Genomic DNA, 26,751 nt, shown 5'->3' with positions numbered 1-26,751 from the left:
GCAAAATGGTCTATAAACACAGCGAGTGAAGAAGTGCATCATGGGAAGCCCCCAGCAGCCTAGGCCTGTTGCAGTGCAACTAAGGGAGGATTCAGAGTCACCTGATCAGGCCCTAACTATATGCTTTATGAAAAAGGGAAGTCTTAATCCGAATCTTAACAGTAGACAGCGTGTCTGTCTCTTGAATACAAACTGAGAGCTGGCTCCACAGATGAGGGAGCTTTTTATTTACCTGAAGGCTTGATTTCATAAGCATATTGACCTATAATACTAAAACTGCTGTTGCAGACTTTCCTGGATATTGCAAAGTTTTGTGAGCTGGTACAGCTTCAGAATATAAGACGTTGCATGTAAAATGCATTAAAGTAGCGCAGGTGCCTCTGATAATGAAATCAAGCTTTTAGGTCCACAGAAGCTCTTTTAAGATTTTTTTTATTTTTTATTATTATCTTCTTCTTTTTTTCTTCCAATGTCTGGATTTTATTTGCAGGTAACATTACTGACAAGTGGTCTATGTAAATAGAAGTATTCATAATCTTAATGGCCATTCTTTAACACCTAAAAACTTATAGATTTATTATAATAGGATTGGTCTTCAGCTGCAAATCAATTTCCTGTTCTTCTACCTACATCGACTATTTCAGTAAGAACCTGAAAGTGTTACAATTTTGACTTGTCTTGATTACCACATTTGATGGTAGTCCTTATTATAATTCTCCAGTGTAAGGATAAAAACAGTTTGCTGGATATATTAGCAGTCCAGAATAAATTCTACAGTCTATATCCATTTAACTTTGTGGACAGAAAAGCAGCTGTAACTGTCTAATAGGTCATCTGCATTTGTTTTAGAGTTGACATCATGTTGGACATGATGTAAATATTGGTGTGAAGATCAGTCTGAATTGACTTTATGGTTCCAAAACAGGATTAAATATTTAAAATGAGTTTTTAAATCCAGGCTGATTATATTCTGTTTGTAATTTATACTGCAATAGGTTCACAGTCAGACATCATGTTTAAACGAAAAATTGATTCCTGAAATGTGTAAGTTGAGATTATTTTCAAAAAGCAATCAAGGTAATCCGATTTACAGGAGAACTACAGTTTTTCGTTTGTTTGTTTGTTTTAGTTCAGATTTGTTTGCTTGCATCTGTATTTGTTTCACGTCAGGCTGCAAGTAAATAACGAAACTAAAATGTGGTAGGATTCATGCTTTATGAATGGATGGTGCTGACTGTTTTTTCTTTTTTGTTGTTATTGTTGTTGTTTTGTTTGTTTTTTAAAGAGAAGTCTCCCTCTACATTAAGATGCATTCACTCAGTCCAGTGAATACATGGAGGCTCTGCTCTTTACCTGTTGCCATGGTGAATCCTGGTACTGGAGCTCTGCTGATGATGGCTATTTTTTACTGCTTACGCACAGGCTTAACTTGAGCTGAACATATTCAGCTGATTGAACTTTCTAGAACCACAAGCAGCAGCTCAGCATTAATCAACTTGGAGTTTGTTGAACCTGCTTCTAAAACAGATCCCATCAAGGCTGTAGTTGAAGTCTTTCTTTTGAAAGTCACTTTAAAGGTAACTTAAGCATCAAGACAACCTAATAAAAGCCACATGAAAAGAACATTGGTGGGGAATGCAAACAAGCAAAGCATGAGTCATTGTTTGCATGTGCTTGAAACATGTTGAAGTGTGGGTGAAAGGGGGCAGGGGAATATGAACTTGATCTTCTCTGGACCTCTTCTGGTGGCCTAACATGTCTTCAGGGGTTAGGAGTAAGGGCTAAAATTAAGAGAAAGTGAGCCACCGTGTGTTCGTTTCAAGAAAAGCCGGGGGTCTACGTGCCAGTGCACAGACTGGAAATGATCAACTGTACTGATTCAACATGGCATACATGAAGCTGTCATTAAAGCCCGTAAAAGTAAAATAAATTGGGATCTTATCTTTTACATTCAGCGGGGGGTTGGTGGGCGTGATATGCCCAATGTTTATCATTGGCAGTGAAAGGATGGCTTCCTTTTGAAAGTAATGCATAAATTTTCTTCACCAGCATATGTCTGCCTTCTGACACAAAGGAAAATCTTGAAAAGCCCCAGTCTCTGAAATTCTAAAGTCATAAATATGAAGGACGATAAGCTGGTAGAATTGTTTCACTTTATAAGGCTGGATTATATACATATGCGACAATGACTTTGATAAGTTCGTTGGTGGGTAATCTGAATTTCCAAAACTCAAATGAGATATTTCAGATTAAAATGACTAATAGACCAGCAAGTAAAAAGCTAAACTGATACAAGTAGAGAGCTTCTTACAAAATCAACATTGAATCTGATGTGCTCTTTGCACAAACGTTATACTTTTTAAGGTAATATTATTTATTTATTTTGGTATAATTCTGATTTTTTTTTTTTTTTTTTTCCCCTTTGGAAATCTTATCTGAGGAAAAGCTACACTGGTGCTCCTTTTATTTTATTTTTTATGTCTTTTACTTTACGACTTTTAAGTGTATAATCTCGTTTGACGATCCACCGTTGCCAAGTAACGGATCAAGTAAACCTTAAGTCCGGTTAAATGTTGGACAACTAGTGAGCAGCAGAAGTTTTTAACGGTAATATTCAGAGTCGGATGTGATCTGTTTGCTCGCGGTTTTTCAGTTTCTTTCTGGTTATTTTAAAAGCTTCATAAAAACGCTATGTTCAGACAAATTATACCACACTCTTTAATGACATACAAAGCCATATCAGTCACGCAGCGAAAGATTTGTTTGGCCACCCCAAGCTGGCCTCAATATCGACTCGGATAATTGTTGACAACTGTGGCTTGTCGGCAAACTTCTCCACTTTTTAGAATAATGAATCTGTTGAAACGGATTTGCGTTGCCTTCATTGTGGTTTCGATGGAGTGTCATTAGTTTTAGCTAACTAAAAAACCTGACTTGTTCGCAAGTAAGGTAAATGATTTATCCATAACGTGTAGCTTAACGCTAGCCAGCTAGCAGAGCTTAGCTAAAGACATAGCAGCTAGCAGCATGGGCGATATAACTCCCAGGTTCGGCAACATGAAGGCTTTGTTAGGATTAGTTGCCGGAGCTGGAGCCTCTTATGGCATATACAAACTTATTAGTTTCAAGAGGAACAAGAAAAATGCCACAGGTGAGAATCCTGGGGTTAAAGGCAGTCAGCAAAGTGAAGTGAAGATACAACCGGGGAGTCTGCTGGCCAGAGTGTCCGGACTGGATGTTATCTGTCCCCGACCAGCAGATACGGCATCAGGTAAGGACCCCAGAGCCCTTAAAGCTGGACTGTAATCCTAGCTGCTATTTAAATCTGAATATTCCAGAAAAATCTTCAAATATTTTTGTTCGCTGTTAACTTGTGAATATTTCATCATCTTCGGACTTGGATAAATTAAAATAAGCTTTTGAATCAAAATGAAAAAGAAAAGGGTTACAACTGATCCATAGTCTCATTTTTATGTTGTTATGCTTTATAGGGGACATTATCCACCAGTCCCCTGACAATCTGGAGCCACAGCACTTGAAAATGCTCCTGTCCTGTTTGAAGACCAGCAATAATCCCACAGACAGGTGTCGGATTCTTCTTACATTAGGAAACAGTGCTGCCTTCACTGTGAATCAGGTACAGTAAATTTACTGTATCAGAAATGTATAGATTGGAGCAGTTATTGGTTGACTTTAATGTTCTTTTCTTCTCTGTTAATCCCTCAGAATCTAATACGGGAATTTGAAGGGATTCATATCATAGCTGGGTTCCTTTCTGATCCTGCACCTGAAGTTAGGGTGCAGACTCTGAATGCTTTAAATAACCTCTGTATGAACATCCAGAACCAGGAACAAATAAAGGTATGTTTGTTGTATATTCATTTCCTCTTAAGATGTGTTTTTTCCATGCATGCACGTAAATGAAAGAGAGAGACCGGTGAAAGGATGAAGATGCAGGGAGCAGAGGTAGTGAATGTGGATGTGTTTAAATACCTGGGGTCAAACATCAAAAGCAATGGACAGCACACAAGTGAGGTGAGTAATGAGAACAGGCAGTCACACTGGTTGGGAGTGACCAGGATGGACAGAATTAAATGCATCACAGGGAGATTTAGGTTTCAGGCAGCTTTAAAGGCTCCAGACATTTTTTCCTACTCTTGGATCGATTTCAAAGAGTAGGGGATTTTTTACTTTTTGAGAGAGAGCTACCTTAAGCACACAGCTCTTATTGTAAACACAGAAGCCCCACACAACTGCTGCCCTAACAGAGTTGTGTGGGGCTGCTCCAGTCTGCATACCACAGCATCCTTGGGCAAGATGCTGTTCCCTGAGTTGCTCAATCATCAACACTTATAGCTCTTTTCCACTAGTACCTCCGCAGCTTGGCTTGGTTAAACTCAATGCAGTTTTTAGGGTTTTTCATTATGTGATAGCACCTGGTACCAGGTACTTTGTTAGCATCTGCTCAGCTGAAGTTCCAAGTCAGCTGAGTCAGTCTGAAAATGTGGCGTCAAAAGACTGAATGCCACCAATTGGCCAGTCAATGGCATTATTCAACGAGTCATGAGAGTGACTCCTTCACAAAAATCGAAACCACGATTTTTATAGCCTGGCAACAAGAGCTTTAAAACTCTCTTTCATTGTTGTGTTGTTTGTGTCGCATACAAAACGTGTCACAAAACTTTTGACCATGATGCTGTACATAAGCAGTACTCAATTGTAATGGAAAATGGCCGAGCATAGTAGGTACAACTAAAAAAGATGCTTTTGATGTAGAAAAGAGTGTGTGTGAATGAGACATGTTGTTTAAAGTGCTTCGAATGCTCGTGTAGAGTAGGAAGCCATTATTACTACACTCTGTTTAACATCCACAAGGTATTGTTTTCATTTTGCTTCATTTAGTCATTATTCGCTGTAGCTGTTGGCAGACAGCTCTCTTGTTTACATTTGTTTATATAGATGTGAGTTTTTTGAAGATGTATTTTACTGAAAACTTCATCCTGTCTGTCAGGTTTATGTTCCACAAGTGCTGGAACTCATTGAGATGTCACCAGTGAACTCGGACCTTCAGCTTGGTGCTCTGCGGCTGCTCACAAACCTTTCAGTAACAGACAAACATCAACACTTGCTGAAGGAATCCGTTACTCTTTTACTGTCCTTGCTGGTCGTGAGCAATGAAGCCTTACAGGTTTGCAACTTTAGGGCGTGAACTCTATCACTTCCCATAAGCAAATTGTTAAAAGCTATAAGGATGAAATAATCTTTAAATCTTAACATGAATGTGTGCCATATGTAAAAGCTGCTCTGGTTGTTTCAGGTTCAGACTCTGAAAGTCCTCGTGAATTTGTCATCGAACCCAGATATGATGGATGACATCGTTCAAGCTCAGGTAAGACCAAAAGGAAATTAAAATCCAGCCTTTATCTGACCGTCTTCATGAAAAGGTTTGCATGTTTTTGTCATACACAGGGACTGAGAAAGCACCGTGCAGCTTAGTGTTAAGAGGCCATCAGAAGAAACAGAATTGCAGCTAGCAGACTTTAGCAGAAATCCTATTTCTGTATCTTTTTCTTTGCTTTCTTACCCCAGGCGCCAGCTTCCGTGGTGCTGCTATTTGATGAACGAACAGCTCCTGCGGTGCTTCTCCGTCTGCTGACCTTTGCAGGGAACCTGAAGGCCTGGAGGCCATCAGCCCAAGTGGCTGATGAACTGAGGCGCAAACAAGATTGCCTCTTCCGGGTCATGCTAGATGAATCCTCCCAGCTACACGGCAGATTGCTTCAGCTGCTTTCACACCCGGATGGAGACATCCAGGCCCAGGTCGCCCGTATCTTGACGTAGACCTCCTTCCCTGCATCCCATTATGCTTCCAAAACCACCAACCAGCATTTCCCCTCTTAACTTGTATGTAAGTTGCCATTAATCTTGTAGAAGAGTAGGCTATGTGTAGCCTAAAGCTTGATTTGGAGATCTCTGGGAAATCTGTCCCCCAACTTGCGTAGCAGCGTCGACATGTAAAAAGGATTAAAATAGGGCTCCAGTTATGACGTAGATCGGATGTAGAAGTTTAATTCACGTGTACGTGTGGATGCACTGCTTACACTCCTTCCATATCTGCAGCGTTCCTTGAATCTGTATTTTCAAACACAGCTACATAATTTGTTCTACTTCACTGGCCACTCTTCCCTCATTCTAGCGTCTAACACCACAATTAATTGGTGGGCAATAAGGGAGCAGGAAGCAGGAGGAACCCTTTCATTCAGTGGAGTGCAAACAGGCCACCTCTTCCTGTTTTTCCTGCTGCCAGAGACTGTTTTCCTTCTAAAATATCCACAGTGCCCTTTTTTTCTTCTGAGAACTTTCCCCTAAGAATAAAAAAAGCAAACACAAATAATTTCTGAAGCTACTTTCCAGGTGAAAATTCTTAATCCAAATCCACTGCCAAAAGTTTTCTAGAGAACGTTTTAGTATGACCTACAGCATGAACCTGTGCACTGCACCCCCACCCCCTCCCACCGTGGTTCAGAGAGACTTTTAGCTGTGTTTTTAGTTTAAGAAGCTGGGTGTTGTGATTCTTAGACAGGCCAAAGTAAATTTAACTTAGAGGTTTTCAGTGTATCAAGATGAGACACTGACCCGCCAGTATTAAGAAGTGCTAGCTGAGTTATGTGAAACATCTATGAATTACACCATTTGAGGAAAACTTTTATCTTTAATGATGTGCTGACCACAGCTGCCTGAAAGGGTTTGATCCAGGCTGTGTTGGTGTCACTGAATGTCTCTCTCACTCTGTGAACTGGACTCCAAATACCTGCAAATCCCCCTGAGGGAGGAGCTGGAGGAAGTTAGAAGAGGAAAAGGATGTTTGGACTGCTTCGATTGTTCCACAGACGCCGCAAGTATCACAAATAGCTGTCAGACTGACAAAGCAGTGTCACAATGATCATCTGAAAGCTCTTTCTCATTTACAAAAAAAATCATGGTATTGAATGTTAAATACAAGCCTTGTTATGTTAAGCTATGCACTGAGAAGACTGATTCACCTGAGAGGTTGAGCGTGCATGAAAAATGTAACTGTGGTCCCAGAAGATAATGATAAATGCAAGATTTTTACTGCATGGGTCAGTCCAGGTGTGTTGAAATGCTGCACTTTATTTTATGTTTAGACACTGATTTTATTGAACCCAAAACTAAATATATCTCAGGCGAATAGGGTTTACCAGACATGTGGAGTAGGAGGTTGATTTACTTGTGACCTGGATTATGATTATTATTATTATTTATTTAAGCGTTTTGCCTATAAAATGGATCATGTTTGTCTGTTTGAATGGTTCAATAAATACCCAACATGGTAAAAACTTTTTTTTTCTGTCCTCTTGTTGTTGTTTTGGATGAAATTTTGAATAAAGAATGTAAAAATCAGATTGTTCATGCTCAGGCACGAAGGTTGACAGTGTTTTCATTTTCATCAGTTTGGTAGGTCGCAGGAAAAATGCTGTTGCTAAAGTCTTTCACTGAGGAGAAACCTGAATGCATCACGTCACTCACTGCTTCTCAGGCTTTTAGTGCGTCACTGACCAGACGCTGAAATTGATGCTGTCTGTAAATCTGTCAATGGCTAAGAACCAAAATACGTATTTTCTTTTTCTTTTTTTTTTATTTATGGTCTCCAGACTAAACATGTAGAAATAGCAGTATCTTTTACAGAGGTAAATATGCACCAGAGAGCTGGAGCACACAGGGTGTGCCCTGACTTCAGCACAGGTTTAAAGACTTTTATGGTCTCTACCAACTCTGACTTAAAGTAAATGGAGTGTAAAGTTTGAGATCTCACAACAGACAAGTTAAAAAATAAAACAGAATAAAATAAACACCACAGACAAAAGATAAAGTCCACACTCTATTTAATCCTTTATAACTGGGGAGGTATTTGGCAAGCATAGCGACTAATAGAGATAATGAGTTGGAGTTCAGTAGCTTTGACTGCTGATGGTTAGGCTCTAAATGTTGTGGATGACTGATGGTGTCTTTAGTGCCTGTGTGTCAGGGAAGAGTGTGAAGTATTATCTAGCAGTGGGTCTCAGTTAGTGATTAATGACTTTTGGCAAGTGTGTTTATTTGTTAATCAAACATGAATTAAGAAGTGTTCCTGTAACTGTCTGGCTCAGATGGCATCCATCCAACCAAAACAGATCTGTGTGAAAAGGGATTTTTATATTTATTTTCATAAAATCACATTTTTAGGACATGAGAAACAAAAACGCATTAAGTTGATAGATTTTTAATAAAACTATGTATTTATTTATTAGTTAGTTAGTATCTCGACTTAGTATAGCAGGGATCAAGCACCAGAACCATTTGATCCTACATTTCCCACAAAACTTCCCATCATGCATTAGTCATTAGTCATCCCCTGACTGGTAAAATAAGCTCGTGACTTCCAAACTCCATGCCTAAAGTTGGCAACACAAACTTCCCATAAAAACTTCCAATGAAACGCTGAGGTCTAAAATGTTTTTCTCAGATTTTAGGAGGCTCCTGCAAATCCACAGCCAACTGTAGGGCGCACGACCGTTTTCATAGTATTACGGTAATTAGTAAACGGTAAGTGGAGTTTTATCCAAAATGTCGAAAACGTCGTTTTAATTTCTTTCTTCAGAGTTTTCCCGCCCGTGATCTGCATTTGTGTAATAAATAATTGTAATCGTCTCCACCGACAAAAATAATAATTATAAAGGAGAACCCTGATGATCTATGAGACTGATTGTTTTGCGCTACAGATGAATTTCGTAAACATCTACGTGAAAATGACGCAGACTTTAGCGGGGGACGATGATGCTTTTAAGCCTTTGTCTCCCTCCCTCCCTGCCTGCCTGTCTCCACACAGCCTCCTCCCCCTCTGAACAAACTGGATGACCATCCCCGGATCACCCTGACTCCATCAGAGTCACAGCGCGGTTCAGTGGGTGCGGATAGGGACGCGCAGCGGGGAGCTTCGAGCATTTCGGATTAAAAACCAGCGCCAGCTATGAACACCTACAGCATTAAGCAGAAGTAAACGGAGCTGTGTCACACCGTCAACACAACGCGTCGAGGATGAACACCGCCGCCGCCACAGGATCGGCTTCTTGCCGTTTCGCCCACTATTTTGTTGTGTGTGGAGTGGACACGGAGACGGGCCTGGAGCCGGACGATGGAGCAGGTAGATGATATTTAAGGACAAAAAGACACACCCGCCAATACACAGATATGTTATGTTGGATGACAGCATTAGCCAGGTTATACATTTAGTAATTCATATAGGCCTATCTGTGTTGCCCAATTGTGTCTCTGTTTGTGTGGGGAGGGGTGACAGCCATTTAAATATGATTTTTCTTCTCCCTGTCAGTCCTCTAAATAATATGTGTGAGCAGCCTGTGCAGAATATCCTCAAATATATGAAAAAATGTGATAAATATAAGGTTATATTTGGGCAGGATTTGTACATGTCTCTATGCATGTAGTATTAGTTGGACAGGAAAGCAAAGACAAATGATATGCATTGTATCATTTCCCAATCAGTCTTAAGCCATTGAAAGGAATATTTCTGATATATTGTCTTTTGTATCCCAGGTGCGGTCTGTTTATATTATACCCCTGTTTAGGACACATCACTTGGCGGCTGTGTTCATTGTGTTTTCATCATATTTTCAGTCTAGTATTGTGTCACATTAGATTTTATTTTATGGTTTCTGCAAGTCATCTACTGCTACACCTGCCTCGGGATCACAGGAGAGAAAGGGCAGAATCGAGGGAAAACAGCAGCGTCCTAATTCTGCTCGTTAAAGCTGGAACACAGCTGGAACATCCAGGCAGGGCTGTTTGCTCCCAGAATACACTGCTCTGTGAATCAAAAAGCACTGATTAATCCACGTGATTTGGGGTGGTCTCAAACAGAAAGTGACCCATCATTCTTATTTTCCTCTTTTAACCAAGAAGGTGAAAGGGATGTGATGTCATATTTTGGGCTGCGGTGAAGTCTCCTTATCTCCGGTGCTTATTGGGGTTTATTTGTGGTTGACAGGACTCTAAGAAATAGAGAAATATCAGGTGGCGTCACCTCCTTTTGCAGCCAGTTGTTGACACTGAGCTGAGAACAACTCTGCCCAGGAGGCTCGTGTGACGTGCGCTGCGGTGTTTGTGAAAAAACGGTCACATCACAGGTGTGCTGAATACCTTGAGCGTCACTTCCAGATCTGGAGCAGCAGTCACACCCTGTATTCTCCTCATCTCTGGAGCAGCTGTTGTGAAACAGCTCCACATGGGAGAGCTTTTAGCAGACATGCATGTTATGTTTTGTTTTAAAGCTCTAATTAACCACTGGGTTAGAAAGCTGCCTCCTTGGCTACTGTGTCTGAGCTACACCATTGTACTTATGTAACAGCAGGTCATCGCAGACCCATCGCTGCAGGGGGGCTCTCCCTGTGTGAGGGTTTTTCTCCTTTACTCACAAGTATTGCACAAGTTATAGCCCACTATGTGCTCTAAATGTGTCCTATATACAGTTCCTCTTTCTGTGAGAGTGTGTAATTGGTGAATGCCCACCGAGAGACAATCTGCCCTTGTTAGCCTCTCAATACATGCCACTGTGTTTCTGCAGCCGAATCAGATTTCACATGACGTTGCCTGTTGGAATGCTGAATGGCCGACGCTTCAGCGCCCGTGCAGGCACGATGATGGTCACATAGGGGACAGATATGACATCAGTGGAGTAGTCCCTGATCGCACAGAGCGAGCTTTATTGTGCAGGGAGATGTAAAGCCTATATCTCATATAATTAGACATTCTGCTTGATTCATTTGTTTTTTCAGCATATTTTTAGGCACTCGGTGCTTACTTTGTTCCTGAGCTTCAAGTCTAAGATAAAAACCAAAATTTCTTTTCTTTTTTTGGTCGTGCGAGTCACCTTCAGTGGTCAGGCGCATCAGCGGCGGAGTGATTTAAAGTGTCATCAGTCAGTAACAGCTGACACGCCTGTCGTTTTTAATATCTCTACTTTTTATGCATGTTCATGTAATGGTGTGATGAATGGGACAGCAAAGGTAATTTAGTTGGTGAAAGTGATGGATGTCTATCTTTATTGGCTGCTCACTGGTGGCTGATGGAGTTGGCCTGTTTTAGGGATAGTGGAATGAATATGAAACACTAAAAGCAAGACACGGCTGATATTAAAGTGACCATGAATTTGGGTACTTGGATGAGACATTCGTCACTATTTTTGTGACAAATCGGTGTGAAAATGACAGTTATTCTCACGCCTACAGATGATGTAAAGCACATTTCTTGGATCTAGTGAGTCTGTTAATGTGCTAATTACAGGCCTTTAAGCTTTCATTCGAACACTAAAACAAACCTCCCTCCACTCCACTCCACTCCACCTCCCCTTGCTCTGTTACTCCGTGAAACACACACAGGCTGCATTTACGTCTGTGAAAGCTGTTTGGTGGGAACCCGTGTCAGGAGGAGAGCCGGGGGATGGCGGTTTAATTAGGTCAGCTGATAAAACCCAGGCTGACGTAACCTGCGACGAGCACAAAAGCTTTGTCTTGATGGCGATCATCGAGGCCACGGCGGAAATGGAAACCATGGCAACTCCTTCAGCGATGCTCAGCTGTGCCTCTCAGCGCCGACACTAATTTGTATTCTTAGTAAAGAACACTGCCATTCCCGCCCCGCGTCACTCTCATCTATTAGCTGTCTCCCACCTACCGGTCTGAGTCAGTTTGACTTGAAGTGGCTCGCTCTTCGCTCTGCCTGCAGCGCAGTTTCTTGAGGTGGCGTGCGTCATTTCGTGGGCAGGTGATGTGGATGTTCCTGAAGGGTCGAATGAGTGCTGCAGAGCTGGTTTGGCATTTACAGATGATTTTGTTCTTGTGCAGCGATTCTAGTGAATGTCTCTGAGAGTTGATGGTGTACTAGTAAAGCAGGGAACACAAAGAGGAATACTGTTCAAGGGCTTCCCCCTTGGAAAGAGGATAAATAATGAAAGTACCTCGGTGATTACCCTCTGTGAATCATACACCCGTTTTTTATTTATTTAGCTATTTTTTTGCTGCAGCTTCATCTACTCGCACAGACAGCATTTTGTATGTAACCCGAGCTAGAAGCTGACACATGGTGCCGAGATTTAAAAAGGAGATACTTTAACCACACGAGGCAATGCATGTGTTCACTGCAGCAATTTATGTGGGATATAGTTCTCTTGCATGCACTTTGAATTCAGCACCTCTTATCAGTTTAAAGAGTTCCCTCCTGCAGTGTCAGGGATGAGGATTGTTGCATTGCTTTTCTTTATGCTAATGAGTTGAGTTACATAACTCTTGGAGGGGCTTTTCCCACTTTGCTGCAGCACATGAACTTCTTTTTAGTATCTGTCAAGGTTGTCCTGGCTGTTTTTCATTAATCAAAGCTGCTGTCATGTTCTGATGCCCTCTGGTCTGTCCTTTCTTATGAATTCTGGTTCAGCACCGATCAAGGTCATCCTGCATTAATAGAATAACCTCTTAACTCAATTTGTCTGTCTGTCTGTCTTTCAGGTGAGGGCTTTGAGCACAGCCCTGTTCGACGGTCCTTCAAATCGAAGGTTTTGGCTCATTACCCTGAAAATACAGACAGGAACCCCTTCAATAAAGATGCTGTCAACATGGTGAGATGTTGGATTGCACCGTGTTGGTCATTTTCTGTTACATCCGCAGCTGAAGGACAAGATGTGCCTGTTAGAAGGCCAAATGATTTTGTTGCTCTTCTTCTGCTGCTATTGAAGGAGAATAATGGAAGAGCCAAAGTCAGCTGGAGGAAAGTGTAATAGGAGTTACGTGCTGGCTTATTTTCTGCCCCTTTTCATCAGAGTCTTGTTTTCATCTAAACATGCAAAACAGGTCCGGATGATGAGAGCAGCATCAGCCTCACAGTTACATGAGTAATCAGACGGAGTGGAATCAGTGTTGGTTTGTTCTAAATAGACCATTTCATATATTCCTCTGGCTTTGCTTTACTTTTTGGGGTCTTTTTAAGCCATGTCATTTTATGTAGCTAATCCACACTTTTTTCCCCCCACTCCTCAGGCCATGGGTCGATTTTTGCTCTGATTACATTTTTAGGACAAAGTCAAGCCTATGCTAGCACAAGAATATTTAAAATAATTGCCATTTTTGATGGTGGCAAACTTCAGTTTTATCAGGTAGAAGTGTCTGGAGGATGCTGATGTTTGCTGTTGTATATTTTGGTTTAACCCTCCATTTATATACTTTTTGTGGTCGGTATTGAACATTGTCACTCTGTACTAAAACATCTCTTGTTTTCTCTCCTCTGTCTTCCAGCTCTGCATGCCCAGAGGGCTGTCCTTTCGCACTCAAGCAGACAGACTCGATCCTCAGTTTCACTCGTTTACGATTTCTTTCGACGATGGCACGCGTTCCTACGGCTTTGTTCACACCTTCTACGAGGAGGTGACCAGTCCTCAGATTATCACTGCCATGCAGACACTCTGTCAGATGCACCATGTGGAGCACCACTCCTCTTCATTGGCATCCTCTCCCTCGTCCTCATCTTCCTCTGCCTCCTCACCCTCCACCTCCAGTATGGACTCACTTGCGAGCAGCTTGGATGAGTCAGACGCCGAGTCTCTGGCTGGGGTGTCTGGCTGCCTCGGCTGTGTAGGCTCCTTCGATCCAACGCGAGACACCCTGTATGTGTCCAAAGCCCTCTGCCTCGTCACGCCGCTCCCTTTTCTTCAAGCTTCACGACAGTTTCTGGTTCAGCTCCACCAGGCCGTGACGTCACAGACAGCCCCACCACTCCCTCTAGAGAGCTACATCCATAACATCTTGTACGAGGTGCCGTTGCCTCCACCTGGAAGGTCGCTGAGGTTCCACGGCGTGCAAGGGCCCATCCTTTGCCAGCGGCCCGGGCCAGGTGAGCTTCCTTTGGGGGAGTATCCTCTTGGAGATGCGTTCTCCCTCCTGGGTGTGGACAGCATGGTGAAACTACTTACCTGTGCACTTCTGGAGACACAAGTCCTGCTTTACTCTTCAGGTAAGCACTGAAATTACAGATTTTATGCATGCAAGATATTTTGGCATGTAGCAGGAAAAGAAAAGCTGTAATTAGGAAAATAAATGACAGCTGAGTTCCACGCAGCTGCTTCAGTTTCAAGCTCCTGGTGCTGTGCGTGCTTGCTTTATGTCCATGTGTTGACTTATTGGGTCAAATCAACAAAGCCCTTGTTTATAAAATGTGTTGTTTCATACTATGACCACCATAATCATCATTAAGGAGTCGTGATTTGGAGGCTCAGCCACCATGTTAGGTTTTTCTTAGTGGCCAAGTTTGGACAAGAGGGTTAGGATTAGATAGGGATTGCTTATCAGTTAATGCCATTTAATTTGGTTAGATAGCTGCATCCATAGACTGTATGGGGACAGATACCTGCCATGGTAAGTAACAGACAAGGTAAATAATATAATGTGTAACTTCAAGCTTAAGTAGTTTTTAAAGGGATGATTTCAATAAAAAAATAACTGCAACATAAATTCGCTGTAGATCCTAAAGCCATAAGCAGGTTGTAAAAAGTCTTTTATTGCTGTAAAGTTGGCATTTTAACACAGGTGTCTGCAGGGATAGACTACAGACTGTACATAAAAGATGGACATCATCACTGTGATGTCACCCACTGGTTTCTAAACTCTGTATTTTGATTTTTGAAGCATCTGTGTTAGTGCTTTGGTCACAATCATGTTAGTGTTTAGGAACCAGAAGTGACCATATTTGGGCAAGAGGGTGGAGAGTTAACATGTCACTCAGAGATCATATCAAGTCTGTTTGTTGACATCATTAAAATATTGATTTAACTTTTGAAGCGCACACATGCTGGATATGAAAAACATATATAATGACACCTTTGAACTCTAATAATAATGACTGCACATACAGAAAAGCAGCTGTTCTTTGTATTTAACACAATAATATGACATGAAGCCTGCAAATGGTTTGTCCTTAAACAAAAGGTACTGGGAAAGCCCAGCCTAAGTGTGCATAGTTCTAGGATCGAGGAGGTGCTGGGTTTGACAGATGGGTTTTTGTGGGTAAATGTTGGAAGCTCTGACAGTGCAGCTTAGTGATATGGTGATGAGACCTCTGTAGTCATTAACTGTGCTGTGTAACAGGAATATGAATGAGCTCAGAGACGGCTTAACGCTTTGTTCTGATGTCTCTGTATACAGACTACCAGCGTTTGATGACCGTGGCAGAGGGCATCAACACACTGCTGTTCCCGTTTCAGTGGCAACACATCTACCTGCCCATCATTTCTGCACCACTACATCACCTGCTCGATGCTCCTGTGCCATTCCTGATGGGTATCCAGCGCAGAGATGGAGCTCAGCGATCCTCCCTCAATCTGCCACATGAGGTACATCACTCAGAGGGAAGATTATGCGTATATGTCTTTGCCGTTTCCCGTGTGAATGTACCAGTCAAAACTGCAGGATGCAGACATTTTAATAGACGCTAAAATAAAAGGATCTAAAAATATACCGTAAAACTGAGACGATCTTGCAGCCTTTTGCTTATCCGCTCCATGGTTCATGGAGCGCACCCTTTGCCTCCAGCATGTCAAACTGGGATGATGCATTTCCTCTGAGCTGCCTCCCCCTTTCAAATCCAATCCTGCATCCCAGATCACTTTATGCTGCATGAATATCTTGCCTCTGAAGCTTCTTTGAAGTCTCTCTGCCCCAGAAAAGAGGCAGCGGTAAGACAGCTCTGAGGGGATGAAAGCAAAAGTGCAGAGCTCCAAAAATGCAGAATAATGGGGTTGGATGAATTATTAAACAGAATTAGAGCTCACCACTTATTTCCCCCAAGGCCCTGCAATTTGAAGAAAATGAGGAACATCTTAATCATACATATTTAAGTGTTTGCAGTTAATTAGTAGTCCTTCATTTTGATATGCATTAAAAAATCCAGTGTGTCCACTGATCCGGAGAATAATCAGGAAACAGAGCATAACTTAATTCTGGTGAAATAAATGTTTGTGTAGTCTCTGAATGTGAAACAACCCTGCCCGACTATTCTTTCTCCTCTTCGTCTTGTTTGGATTAAAGATGTGTTACAAAAACAAAACCAAACACTTGGAAGTGATGGCACTTGGAGGAAGGATGAAGCTGAACAGAGTCGACGTTAACAGTCCATTCTGCAGTTCATCTCCCCTGAGGCTAAAAACTCACTGCCGGAGGTCACTGCTGAAGGTCGTGTGGCTGCTGACAGTCGAGCACTGCTGAGCTCCGCTGCTGCTTACAGAGGCAGTTTTAAAAAAATAATCTTTCTGTGGTTTGTTGCTTGGCAACTTTATGGGTCCAGTTGTTTTTTTAATTTTTTTGCAAAGGTTTCACATCGCTATCGCCGACTGATATTGCACTTTCCACATTGTCTCCTGTTGCAACGATAACGGATAATCTTTCAAATGCTTATATCCTGTTTGCGCTTTTGCGCTTATCAAAGTGAAATGCTAAGAATCTATTAATTGTGTGTAAATCTCCATCTCAGAGCTTAATTAGAGGGCAAAGCTCAGCTCACTCTGTCTGGATGAGATAACTGTCTGTACATTGTGACAGGATAAACCTATTATGATTATCTGATTGACGGGCAAACTGAAAATTGTTTGTCGTGTTGTAACTGTCTGGTTTGTCTCATATTCTAACACAGGCTAACCTGTGCTTCGTGGACATTGACAACCACTGCGTCGAAGCTCCTGAAGACCTTCCCCAGTTTCCGGATCAGACTGAACTCATTCAGGAACTGAGTGAGGTGTTGTTGCAATTTGGGCTGCCCCCACAGGGCGGTGTGATCGCTAAGCCCACGACCACCTCTTCCTCCTCCCCTCGGCTAAGCAGCCTGGTGCTGGAGGATCTGATGGAGGACAGAAGGAACGGGAACCTCGGAGGCGAGGAGTTGGCGGTGCTGGAGAGGCTGCAGGCTCTGGCGAGGAGGTGTGGAGGAGGAAAGATGTCAGATGGAGGGAAGACACTGGGACACGTGTTTGAGGAGGAGGAGGAAGAACTGAAGGCTGCAAAGCTGAATATTCAGCTGCGGGAGGTGTTTGCAGGACGTTTTGCTGCAATGTTTGGCAGATATGATGACTTCGTCATCCACAGCGCTCTGGATTTGGACTCTTGGTTGACCAACCGAGAGGGGATGTTCAACTTTGATAAGGTACTTTAGTGGATGACTGACTGATAGATTTTTAAAAAAATGCATTTATCTGAATTAAGTCATATTATTGCTATATCTTCATTCAGTAAACTCCTGCTTTTCAATGTTTTAGGGTTCCTTTCTCTCCGTTCAGCCAGCGAGCCACTTGCACTTCTTGTCCCGGTTCTTGGAGACATCCATGTTTTCTTCCTTTGTGGATGGGAAGGTTATATCTCGCTGGGCAGATAGGGAGCCACTACAGCAGCTGTTTGACAGCCGTTTAGAGCGAGAACGACTGTATGACACGGGGAGCGAGGATTCCTGTAGTTGTCTTTACAGGAAATGCACTACGCTCTTTGAATCAGGTACTGTGAAGGTGCCCAGGATCACAAAGGGATGGGGGGGGGGGGGGGGGAAAGTGCCATGAAACATTTTACATGTTCTTATAAGTCTTATTATTATTATTATTATTATTATTATTATTATTATTATAAATACTGTACTGTCCAACAAGGAGCACATACAAACACCAGTTTAGATGTTGGCGTCCTAATGAGAGCTGACTTTATTTTCATAGATATTCATGCAAATTAGACAGTAAAGTTTATATGCTGAGATAAGTTATTAGCTCCTGTAAGTTTAGTGGAGCTCTGACAAGCGCTAATATATATATACATACACAAATAAAGGAGCCTCATCTTCATTTTAATAATTACATATAGTAATTTAAATAAGCTGGACATGCTACTAAAACCCTGTGATAAGCCACTGGTAACATATATTCATTATTATTATTATTATTATTATTATTATTATTATTATTATTAATAATAATAATAATAATAATAATAATAATAATAATAATAATAATAAATCTTTCATTTAAATGGGTACTGTCATTGCAAAGAGGGACTTGTGTATTAAAAAATTTAAATTAAATTAGAAAAAACACTACAGTTTAAGGACACACACACACACACAAAGCATAAATATACAGCATATTTTCTGACAATAATGACTTTTTTTTCTGTTTTTTTTTTTTTTTTTAATAGATATTTTATGAAAATGATACTTGTAAACTGATGGAATAGCAATTAATGTTCTGAATCACATTTAGTGTTATATTAGATCATCTCAATACATATTTGAGATTCAGGTATTTGTTTTAGTTTGATATTACAAACCACCATTTGCTAGCAAAGGTTAGTGCTGCTCTCCCAAAGTGTGGGGTAGGATTAGGGTTAAGACTTTGATCCCAGAGGGTGAAGGAAGGACCACTGTAGTATTTCTTATAGGACAAACTGAGAGTGAAACGTGCTAGTGCACTGTGGCGCACCGAGGCTTCAAAGAAGGTGGGAAATGCATGCATATAAACAATGTCAGCTTGATCAAGTCCAGACAAAAAAATGCAAAAAAAATGTAAAGTCGTTCCAGGTGGGTCTTAGAAGTATTTATAACACTCAGCACAGTTCCAGTTTTATAAACATCAAGGGTTTAGATGTTGGAAGTAGGCTGGATACTTTCAGGTGACTGAGTGAGTTGCATACACTGTGTTTTACTAGACTTCAAAACAAGCACAAATTGTATAGTTTATGCATTGCATGTGGAGGTAAGGAGGACCAGGAGTGGACCCCTGTGGAAAAGCTATAATAATACAAGGGGGGCACTGTCTGAGTTTTATCTGGAACCCTTTCAGAGAACCAGCTGAATGCATTTATTTCAGTAGAATAGCATGATCACATGGTTTGGATAAATATCCATAATTTTAGTTGTATTTTAAGTAGAATTATGCAATGAAGCTGGATGCCAGATTTCGCAGAGGGAATCTGCAAATCTGACACCATCTGCCCGTCTGTTTGGGTTTATATGGTGATTATGCTGCTTGGCCTTTCTCTCCCTTTTGTGATAAGCACTGAGGATTTTGCATAAACTGTGCTTAGGGGGATTCTTGCACCAGGTTATGCAGCCATATAAACTGTAATTCATTCAACATTACTGAAATGAAATAAAAACCAAATTATCTGGTGGATAATTGGAACGCAAAAAGCAATGGGATCGAATGAAATGTAAGGGGGAAAAGATGGGTAGAACTAGTAAATTAGAGAAGAATTAGGCACATGCTGGTCTGTGAGCATTATATAAGCAGAGGACAGCGGGACTCTGTGTCCTGTGAAAACTGCTGCAAAGCTGCAGCTTTGAAGTGGTGCCAGCCTTTCATCTCTGTGGCTGGTCTGTGGCATTGTTCACAATTCACAAAGTCCATATGTTAGACTCCAGAATAACATAACATGGTTACTTTCTTTTATACTGTATTAGGGTGTTATGCACAAGCCATTCATGGAAATAACTAATTTAATTGAAATGTGAAATCCCTTTAAAAATTAATTAATTAATTCATTAATACAAATGAAAACAAACAAAAATAAATAAATGTTTTTTGTTCACTTTTTTCTCTGCAGGTCAGTCCATCGAGCGGAGGCTGCTGAAGGCTGACCACACAGCCATACACCCCCACCTGCTGGACATGAGGATTGGCCAGGGTCGTCATCACCCAGGCTACTTCCCTAAGCTGCAGGCGGATGTCCTTGCCCAGGCACAGAACACCAACAAGTGAGATTCGTTTCCTGCTGTTATTAAGATTAAATTAAAATCTGTTTCTAGTGAGTAATGAAAATAATTAACACTTTATTTCCAGGCGTGACTGGTTTACTCTGACTTGTGTAAAATTATGGATTTTATTTTGCTGTGTCATCAGGTGGTCCAGTCGTGTCACAGCCTCTCGTAGGTCTGAACCCAAGAGATCCACAGTTTCTGATCAGTCAGGAGTGGACAACGAGCAGAGACAGGTACCTACAGTGTGTGTGTCAAAAAACACACACACAGATTAGCATGCAGGCTTCAAGGGGGGTGTATCTAATATGTTGCCTGTTTATTCAACAGAAATACACCTTTGCGAGGAAGAATCTCCGCCAGTCTAAACTACTTGACCTGACGCCTCAAGCTATCACTCAGATGCACCGGGAGTTTGTCGATGGGCTGCTCAGCGAGTGTCGTCTGAAGGTAAGCGCTCTCGTTAGGTGCTTAAAATAGGAATGTTCCTAATTATTTTACTCAAGGTTAATGCAAAAAATCTTCTTCTTTTTAGACCAAACGGATGCTGAAGGAAAGGATGGGGAAGGAGAGTGTGGAACTGGGTCAGGGAGAGGCCAGCATCACAGGCCTGCAGGAAAACACACTCATCCACGGCCTGTGTGGCCTGCTGGAGAGAACGTGGGGCCACGGTCTGCAGGTGAAACAGGTCAGCTCACGTGGCATGCTAAGACCGCGCTGTATGTCTCCATGTGAAGAGACTGCCTAGAAAAATGTCTGGAACGGCAGATGATTGCATGCATGCTGGAAATTAACTACTGCTTATTGTGAACAGGGGAAGTCTGCTCTTTGGTCCCATTTGCTTCACTACCAAGCTGCCCAGGGTAAGACGGAGGCACCAGCTGAGTCTCCAGGTCAGAGCACAGCCCCCCGTCTGTACTGAGCTACTTTTGGAAATCACTGAAATAAGAATGGACTCATAATTGGTGCTTTGTCTGCCTTTTCAGGATCTAACTGTTCAGACCAGAGAACGGTTGATGATGGCGCTTTGCCCCTGAGAGGATCGTTAATACAGGATATGAGGTAATGAGGCAGTTGATGAAAGGGGCTGTTAGTTTTCTAGATGAGCTCAGAGGATATTATTAGTGTAAAAGTTGAATATTGCAGCTCCTTTTAGCCGGTCTGTCGTTCTTCCAGGTTTATCCAGACCATGAGTGAGGGTCTGTCTGATGTGGGTCAGGCCCGAGCCTGGATCCACCTGGCTCTAGAGAAGAAAATGCTTTCCCAACACCTCAAAGAGCTGCTCACAAATCAGGAGCTGCTCCGGTAAGAGTTCACAGTTGATAAATAAACAGAAATATTGCTTTTTTATTAATTTAGTTTGTAGTATCACTGATATTGTTCTCTCTTGGGCCCCTGACAGGCAGCTGTACAAACCTCATGCATTCCTGCTCTGCGAGGAAGAAAGGGAGCAGTTTTTGTTCCACCTGCTCTCTCTCAACACCGTGGACTACCTCTGCTTTACACGCGTCTTCACCTCAGTCTGTAAGTCGTGCGAGCTTTAACAGCAGAATTTTTTTTCTTTTGTGCTGTTTATTACGACAACCACACTAACCTTGTTAACACGGATTAAAAGTGTTCCTCCCTCCAGACATCAAAGACAAAACATGAAACTTAATGCGAAAATATATTGCAAGAAGAGTTGGATAAAAAAAGAGGGACAAATGCATAAAACGTGATTTTGCGTGTCTCTCTCTAGGTATTCCATATCGTGTTGTTATAATACCCATGAAGAAGCTGAGCATCGCCATGGCAACAGTTGATCCTTGGGTGTGTGTGTCAGGAGAGTTGGGCGATTCTGGAGTTAGACAGATCCCAAAGAATACACAAGAAATATTTTTCCAGGTTGGTATTCATCCCTCTGTTGTAACATCACAGCCGATGGAGACACAAACACAGAGAGCTACTCTTACTGTGATTTGTGGTTTTGATTTCAGTGCAAGAACCTGGGCAGGCTCAGCACTCTGCAGCTGGGACAGGAGAACTCGGGCCTGCTGGCCAAGTGTCTCATTGACTGTGTGATGGTGTACAATGAGATTACAGGGCACACCTACAAGTAAGATTCGTCCTCTGATATTCTTCAGTCGTTGAAAGCTGCGTTTGACCTCGCACAGCATTTGAGACTATGTTTATGAACATCAGCTCACAGGCTGATAATGTGTTAAACATATAATAAAGGCTAGATGATCCAGCTGTTCAAAATCTGATGTCTGAACTCTCTAAACACTTTAACCCAAAGGTTGCTTAGAAAAGCTGATGTAGAAAGTATGTAGCTGTTTTATGCAGAGCAAAAAGACTCTGTGAATTTGAATTTTCAAACCACTTTGATAGCTTAAGTTACATTATCTATGTTTTTTTTTCTTCGTTTTGACCCTAATGTCTGCCTCAAGTTAAAACACAAAACAGTAGCAGATAATAGAAGGCTCTCCCTTCAGCCAAATCCTTCATTTTATTTTTTTTTAATGTAGGCTTTATTCGTTTTTAAAATCTTGAATACAATGTAACGCTCTGTCTTTGTTTCTTGGAAGGTTCCCTTGCGGCCGATGGCTTGGTAAAGGCGTGGGGGACGGCAGCTTGGAAAGAGTCCTCATTGGTCAGCTGGTGTCACCTGGTGCGGAGGAGGATGCTGGAAGGTTGACAGGGACACCTCCTCCGGAGCTGGCCTCTCCTTCTCAGAGTGTGCGGACAGTCCTCGGATCACTTGGCAGCCGTAGCAGTACGTCCTGACAAAGAACACATTCTTTAGCACAATAGTTGACCTACTTGTTGAACGAGCAGATGATTCTGTTCCTGGATCACCTTTCTGTTCCCCTCTAAGTTTCATTATTCATCCTCGTGTTCCTGTTGCTAACTGCACTTCATTCATCTTCTCAGGGATGCTGTTTGTTGAAGTACAAGAGGACATGAGGGAGGCGGTAAATAACCTTGTGAAGCATTTCCACAAACCTGAACAAGAGGTGCGTGTATGCGTGTGTGAGACAAGCGCTATATTCGTTTTACTTGCCGGCTCACTAAGCTGAAAGGGTGACAAAATAGTTAATGCAGACAGGAGAATATTTGCAGCAACTGTCAGCCTCTCGCTGTGTTATTTTTATCTATAACATGGTTCATTACCCCGGCCTCTCCAGCGCGGGCCTCATTTGTTTCTCTTGTGTATCAGGCTAGCCTTTCTCATCTCCGTTAAGAGCACAGCAGAGACCTGATGCATCACTTGAGTTTGGCTATAAAAGGCTTCTAATTCATTTTAATAACGTCTTTAGTACACAAGCTTTAATGTACATGCATACGTTCTGTTCTGTTTACTTGAACAAATATGAGACTGTTATAAACAGTAACATGAGCTTTTGTTTGAAGTAGGTCTATTAACTCTCTGCTCCCATTTCTATCACACCAGAGGGGAAACCTGACAGTCTTGCTGTGTGGTGAAGGAGGTCTGGTGCTTTGTTTGGAGAAGTTCCTCCTCCATGGTCTCAAATCCAACCGGCTTTTTCAGAGGAATGTGTTCGTTTGGGACTTTGTGGGTAAGTGTAAATCAAAGAGGTGACGTCTATTTCCTGTCTTCATCTAGTGGGGAGTTAATCTGCATCTCAAGTTGCAAACTAAACTAAAAAGGGCCACCAATGCTTTCCCACAGAAAAGGCCGTGGCTTCCATGGAGACTGCTGATCAGATGGGTGACCTGCACGGATCAACACTGACAAAGGGCCCGCCCTGCGACCTGCTGTGCCACTACGTCAGTGCCATCAACGCCTCTCCTAGAAATATTGGAAAAGAGGGCAAATTCCAGCTGTTTGTCTGTCTGGGAATTAGGTGAGCAGATTTTGAAACTCCCTTTGAAATCTGCATTGATGTTGTAAGAAAACATTTTGCAAGACACCCTCGTTCCTCAGGTGGAAGATGTTGTTAAAGCAATCACAGGCAGGAAGGTTATTAAGATTAAAAGTGATTATCATCCAACAATAACTGGTCAAATGCTAACGTAATTAGCCAATGCTAGATGAGATGTGGATCTGTGATCTATAGTTAAGCAGAAATCGGGACCTAATTTTACTCATTGATATCTGATTTTTATCATAGTGCAAGAATAAAGTGAGTAAACGTGTTTGAACCAATTACAAGCTCTGGTCAGTGAGGTTTTTTTTTAATTTTTTTTATAATAATCAAAGCAAGTGAAATGCACTAAAAAAAAAATTGAACTGTAATTTTTGCAGTTTATTTTAATAACACCCTTCCTACAAATATCATTGTTTGCAGACACACATTCAAATTAGATGGATTTAAATGTTTGAATGTGATTCAATCATCATCTTCTCTTTTTTTTTTTTTTTTTTTTTTTTTTAAAGGAAAGACCTTACTGGACAGCATAATTACTTTATTATTATTATTATTATTATTATTAAAATGAGACCGTAGTTGGATTATGTGGATTAACACACAGTAATATGCACTGTCAGGTCTGGTTGATAGCTAACATACTGTCTTTCTTGATTCTTTTCTATTTTTTTTTCTTTTCTATTCTTTCATATAAAGCAGAATAATTTAAGCGGTCGTCGTTGTCGTCGTCTTCTTCTTCTTTTGCTTTTGGCCAGATCATCTGTATCCATCTCACCCTGTCCCTAGCATTCTCCTCTGTCACACCAACCCTCTGCATGTCCTCCTTCACTACATACATGAATCTTCTCTGTGGTCTTCCTCTTTTTTTTTCCTTCCCTGGCATCTCCAAATTTAATGTCCTTTCTTCCACATATCCACTGTCCCTCCCGTGGACATGTCTAAATCATCTGGCCTCTTAACTTTGTGTTCAAACTGCTTAAACTGAGCTGTCCTTCAGATGCACTCATTTTTAATCTTGTCTGTCTGAGTCACTCCCATTGAAGATCTTAGTATCTTCAGCTCCACCTCCATTTGTTTCCCGTTTGTGCTACCACCTTCAAACCATACATCATAGCAGGTTGCAATGATAACAGTATAGTAGCTCAAGAATATTATTAAAGTTTAAAAATCCTAGTTGACGCCCTGAATACAATTGACCTTGCAGTGCTTGAAAGCTTCATCACGTTCTACAAACTTTATTTATGACCCCGTTATTGACCATCGGTGTTCTCGTCTTGGCAGGGACCGGCTTCTCTCTCTGTGGCTCCCCCTGCTGGCAGACTGTCCCCTCACAGCTCGGACATACGAGGACGGTGCTCTGCTGCGGGACCGCGCTGCTGTACACTCCCTCTGTCGCATGCTGCACACACTAAATGATTTCGCCATCACTCTGGAGACAGCACTGGTTAAAGGAGTTGACCTCTGACCTCTGAGTTTAGCAGCTACGCTGACAGATTCAGATATTCATCTTCCCAAGAGTGGGGAAGGGAGGTACATTTGGACATTTGGCGAAATGTGACTCTGTCATATCATCACGATCAGCAAAATGGACAGTGAGCTAGACAAAACCGCTGGCAACTCAAGCACCAAACATATTGCCTTGTTCACTGATGTAAATGTCTTATATACTCTGATTGCTTCAGGAAATAGTCCTGTGCTTGTTTACACTGTGAAGTTCTGTTTCCTCGAGGAGAACTGGAGGGTCATTAATAAACTCACATCTACAGTCAATATTTTCCCTGCTCACGTCATTTATACTGTACCTAACACTAGGATAACCATACCTGTCCTACTGCTGTGTTGTTTGCACTTGAATTTTAAACTAAGCACATGCATGGCCAGAATATGTTTGTTTTTTTTATGTCTTTTGGTGTTGTATTCTCAAACGTCAGTTCTCAGGCCTTATTGTTATTACTATTATTACCATAATTATTTTTGATTTCATTTGATATTTTAGCAAATATAGTCAAAACAAATTATTCTACCCCTCTATAATGTTAAATTTATATATATATATATATATAGATATATTATGCTATTATTATACTGCGTAATGTCTGGCCTGTTTCTCATTGTTTATTTCAGTTTGGGGTCACATGTGACGCCGAGTTGTGCTCACGAAATCCTCAGTTGGTAAAACACTGGAACCAAACTGGTGTCCTAGTTGTGTCAGTTTAAATAGTCCTTGTCATTTTGTAGGAAAGCCCCCCCCTCCCCTTCACCTCTCTCTGATTGTAAATATTTTGCTTCATCAGATCTTTGATAGGATTGTTTCATCCTTCCATCCCATGTTCCTATTTGTTGTTGGTGTACTGAATTTGTGACATATTTTTTTTCCTCTACAAAGGCATCTTGTTTGTGTCTGCGTAACAACAATGGATCCCACTCCAGACACACTCTCTCATGTGGACAGTAGTCATGCTGTTTTGTTTTTAAGCTCTTCAATTGTCTGCAAAAAAAAAGGGAGAGCAGGGAAAAAAATCAGACAATGAATAGAGTACATGTTCTCAAAACCGCTAGGTATTATGTTGATGTTGCATCCAATTAAACAGTTGAGGAATTATGAAAAATGCTGTCTCCTGCACTATCCCGCAAGCACTATGTAACCTATGATGACCAAGCCTCTTTTCTCCTTTAAATACAGATTAGAGAAAGCAATAAATAATGAACTGTTATTTATGAAGTGTGTGGTCAAGATTAAAGTTAAAATTGAAATAAGTGCCATTTGTTGGTGTTTTTTGTGACGCTTATCTGAAATATCTGATGAGACTCTTGGATTAAAATGATTGCCAGCTATTAAAAGGTTGACTTTACTACTATTACACTGATGCTGATGAAGAATCTTGCTCTTATAAACTTGGTAAATGTAAAAACAAAAAAACAACTATGTGATTTTTTTTGTTTTGTTTTGTTTTTTTATACTCAAGGCGCTAATATATTTTTTTAATTTCTGCATTGCTGTTAGCCTTAAACTGACCACTGGATGGAGACTAACGTTCAC

General features: G+C 41.4%; 2 protein-coding genes across 3 annotated transcripts; both read left to right on the top strand.

The window, feature by feature from the left end:
- Positions 1-2,580: 2,580 nt before the first annotated feature.
- Positions 2,581-7,358, top strand: armc10 (armadillo repeat containing 10). The gene is made up of 6 exons (XM_006789504.3): positions 2,581-3,271; positions 3,492-3,637; positions 3,727-3,861; positions 5,012-5,188; positions 5,318-5,389; positions 5,590-7,358. Exons 1-6 carry the CDS (start codon positions 3,028-3,030, stop codon positions 5,839-5,841), a joined length of 1,026 nt encoding a protein of 341 aa, XP_006789567.1. The 5' UTR covers positions 2,581-3,027; the 3' UTR covers positions 5,842-7,358.
- Positions 7,359-8,873: 1,515 nt separating this feature from the next.
- Positions 8,874-26,468, top strand: LOC102783494 (DENN domain-containing protein 5B-like). 2 transcript variants are annotated; one of them, XM_087843039.1, is made up of 21 exons: positions 8,874-9,202; positions 12,576-12,685; positions 13,359-14,073; positions 15,261-15,448; positions 16,744-17,250; positions 17,363-17,594; positions 19,689-19,839; positions 19,985-20,075; positions 20,170-20,289; positions 20,375-20,527; positions 20,654-20,732; positions 20,826-20,901; positions 21,016-21,144; positions 21,242-21,363; positions 21,578-21,723; positions 21,816-21,934; positions 22,407-22,594; positions 22,753-22,835; positions 23,273-23,399; positions 23,513-23,687; positions 24,993-26,468. In XM_087843039.1, exons 1-21 carry the CDS (start codon positions 9,097-9,099, stop codon positions 25,174-25,176), a joined length of 3,801 nt encoding a protein of 1,266 aa, XP_087699165.1. In that variant the 5' UTR covers positions 8,874-9,096; the 3' UTR covers positions 25,177-26,468. The 2 variants fall into 2 exon arrangements, with proteins under 2 accessions (XP_087699165.1, XP_087699164.1); XM_087843038.1 differs by having other exon boundaries at positions 20,654-20,750.
- The last annotated feature ends 283 nt before the right edge of the window (positions 26,469-26,751 follow it).

The sequence above is a fragment of the Neolamprologus brichardi genome, chromosome 7, assembly GCF_056152115.1.
Source record: "Neolamprologus brichardi isolate AB-2024 chromosome 7, ASM5615211v1, whole genome shotgun sequence".
In the NCBI taxonomy this organism is placed as follows: Eukaryota; Metazoa; Chordata; class Actinopteri; order Cichliformes; family Cichlidae; genus Neolamprologus; species Neolamprologus brichardi.
Note: the sequence above shows the minus strand (reverse complement) of the source record. Positions and strands in the feature narration are given on the sequence as shown.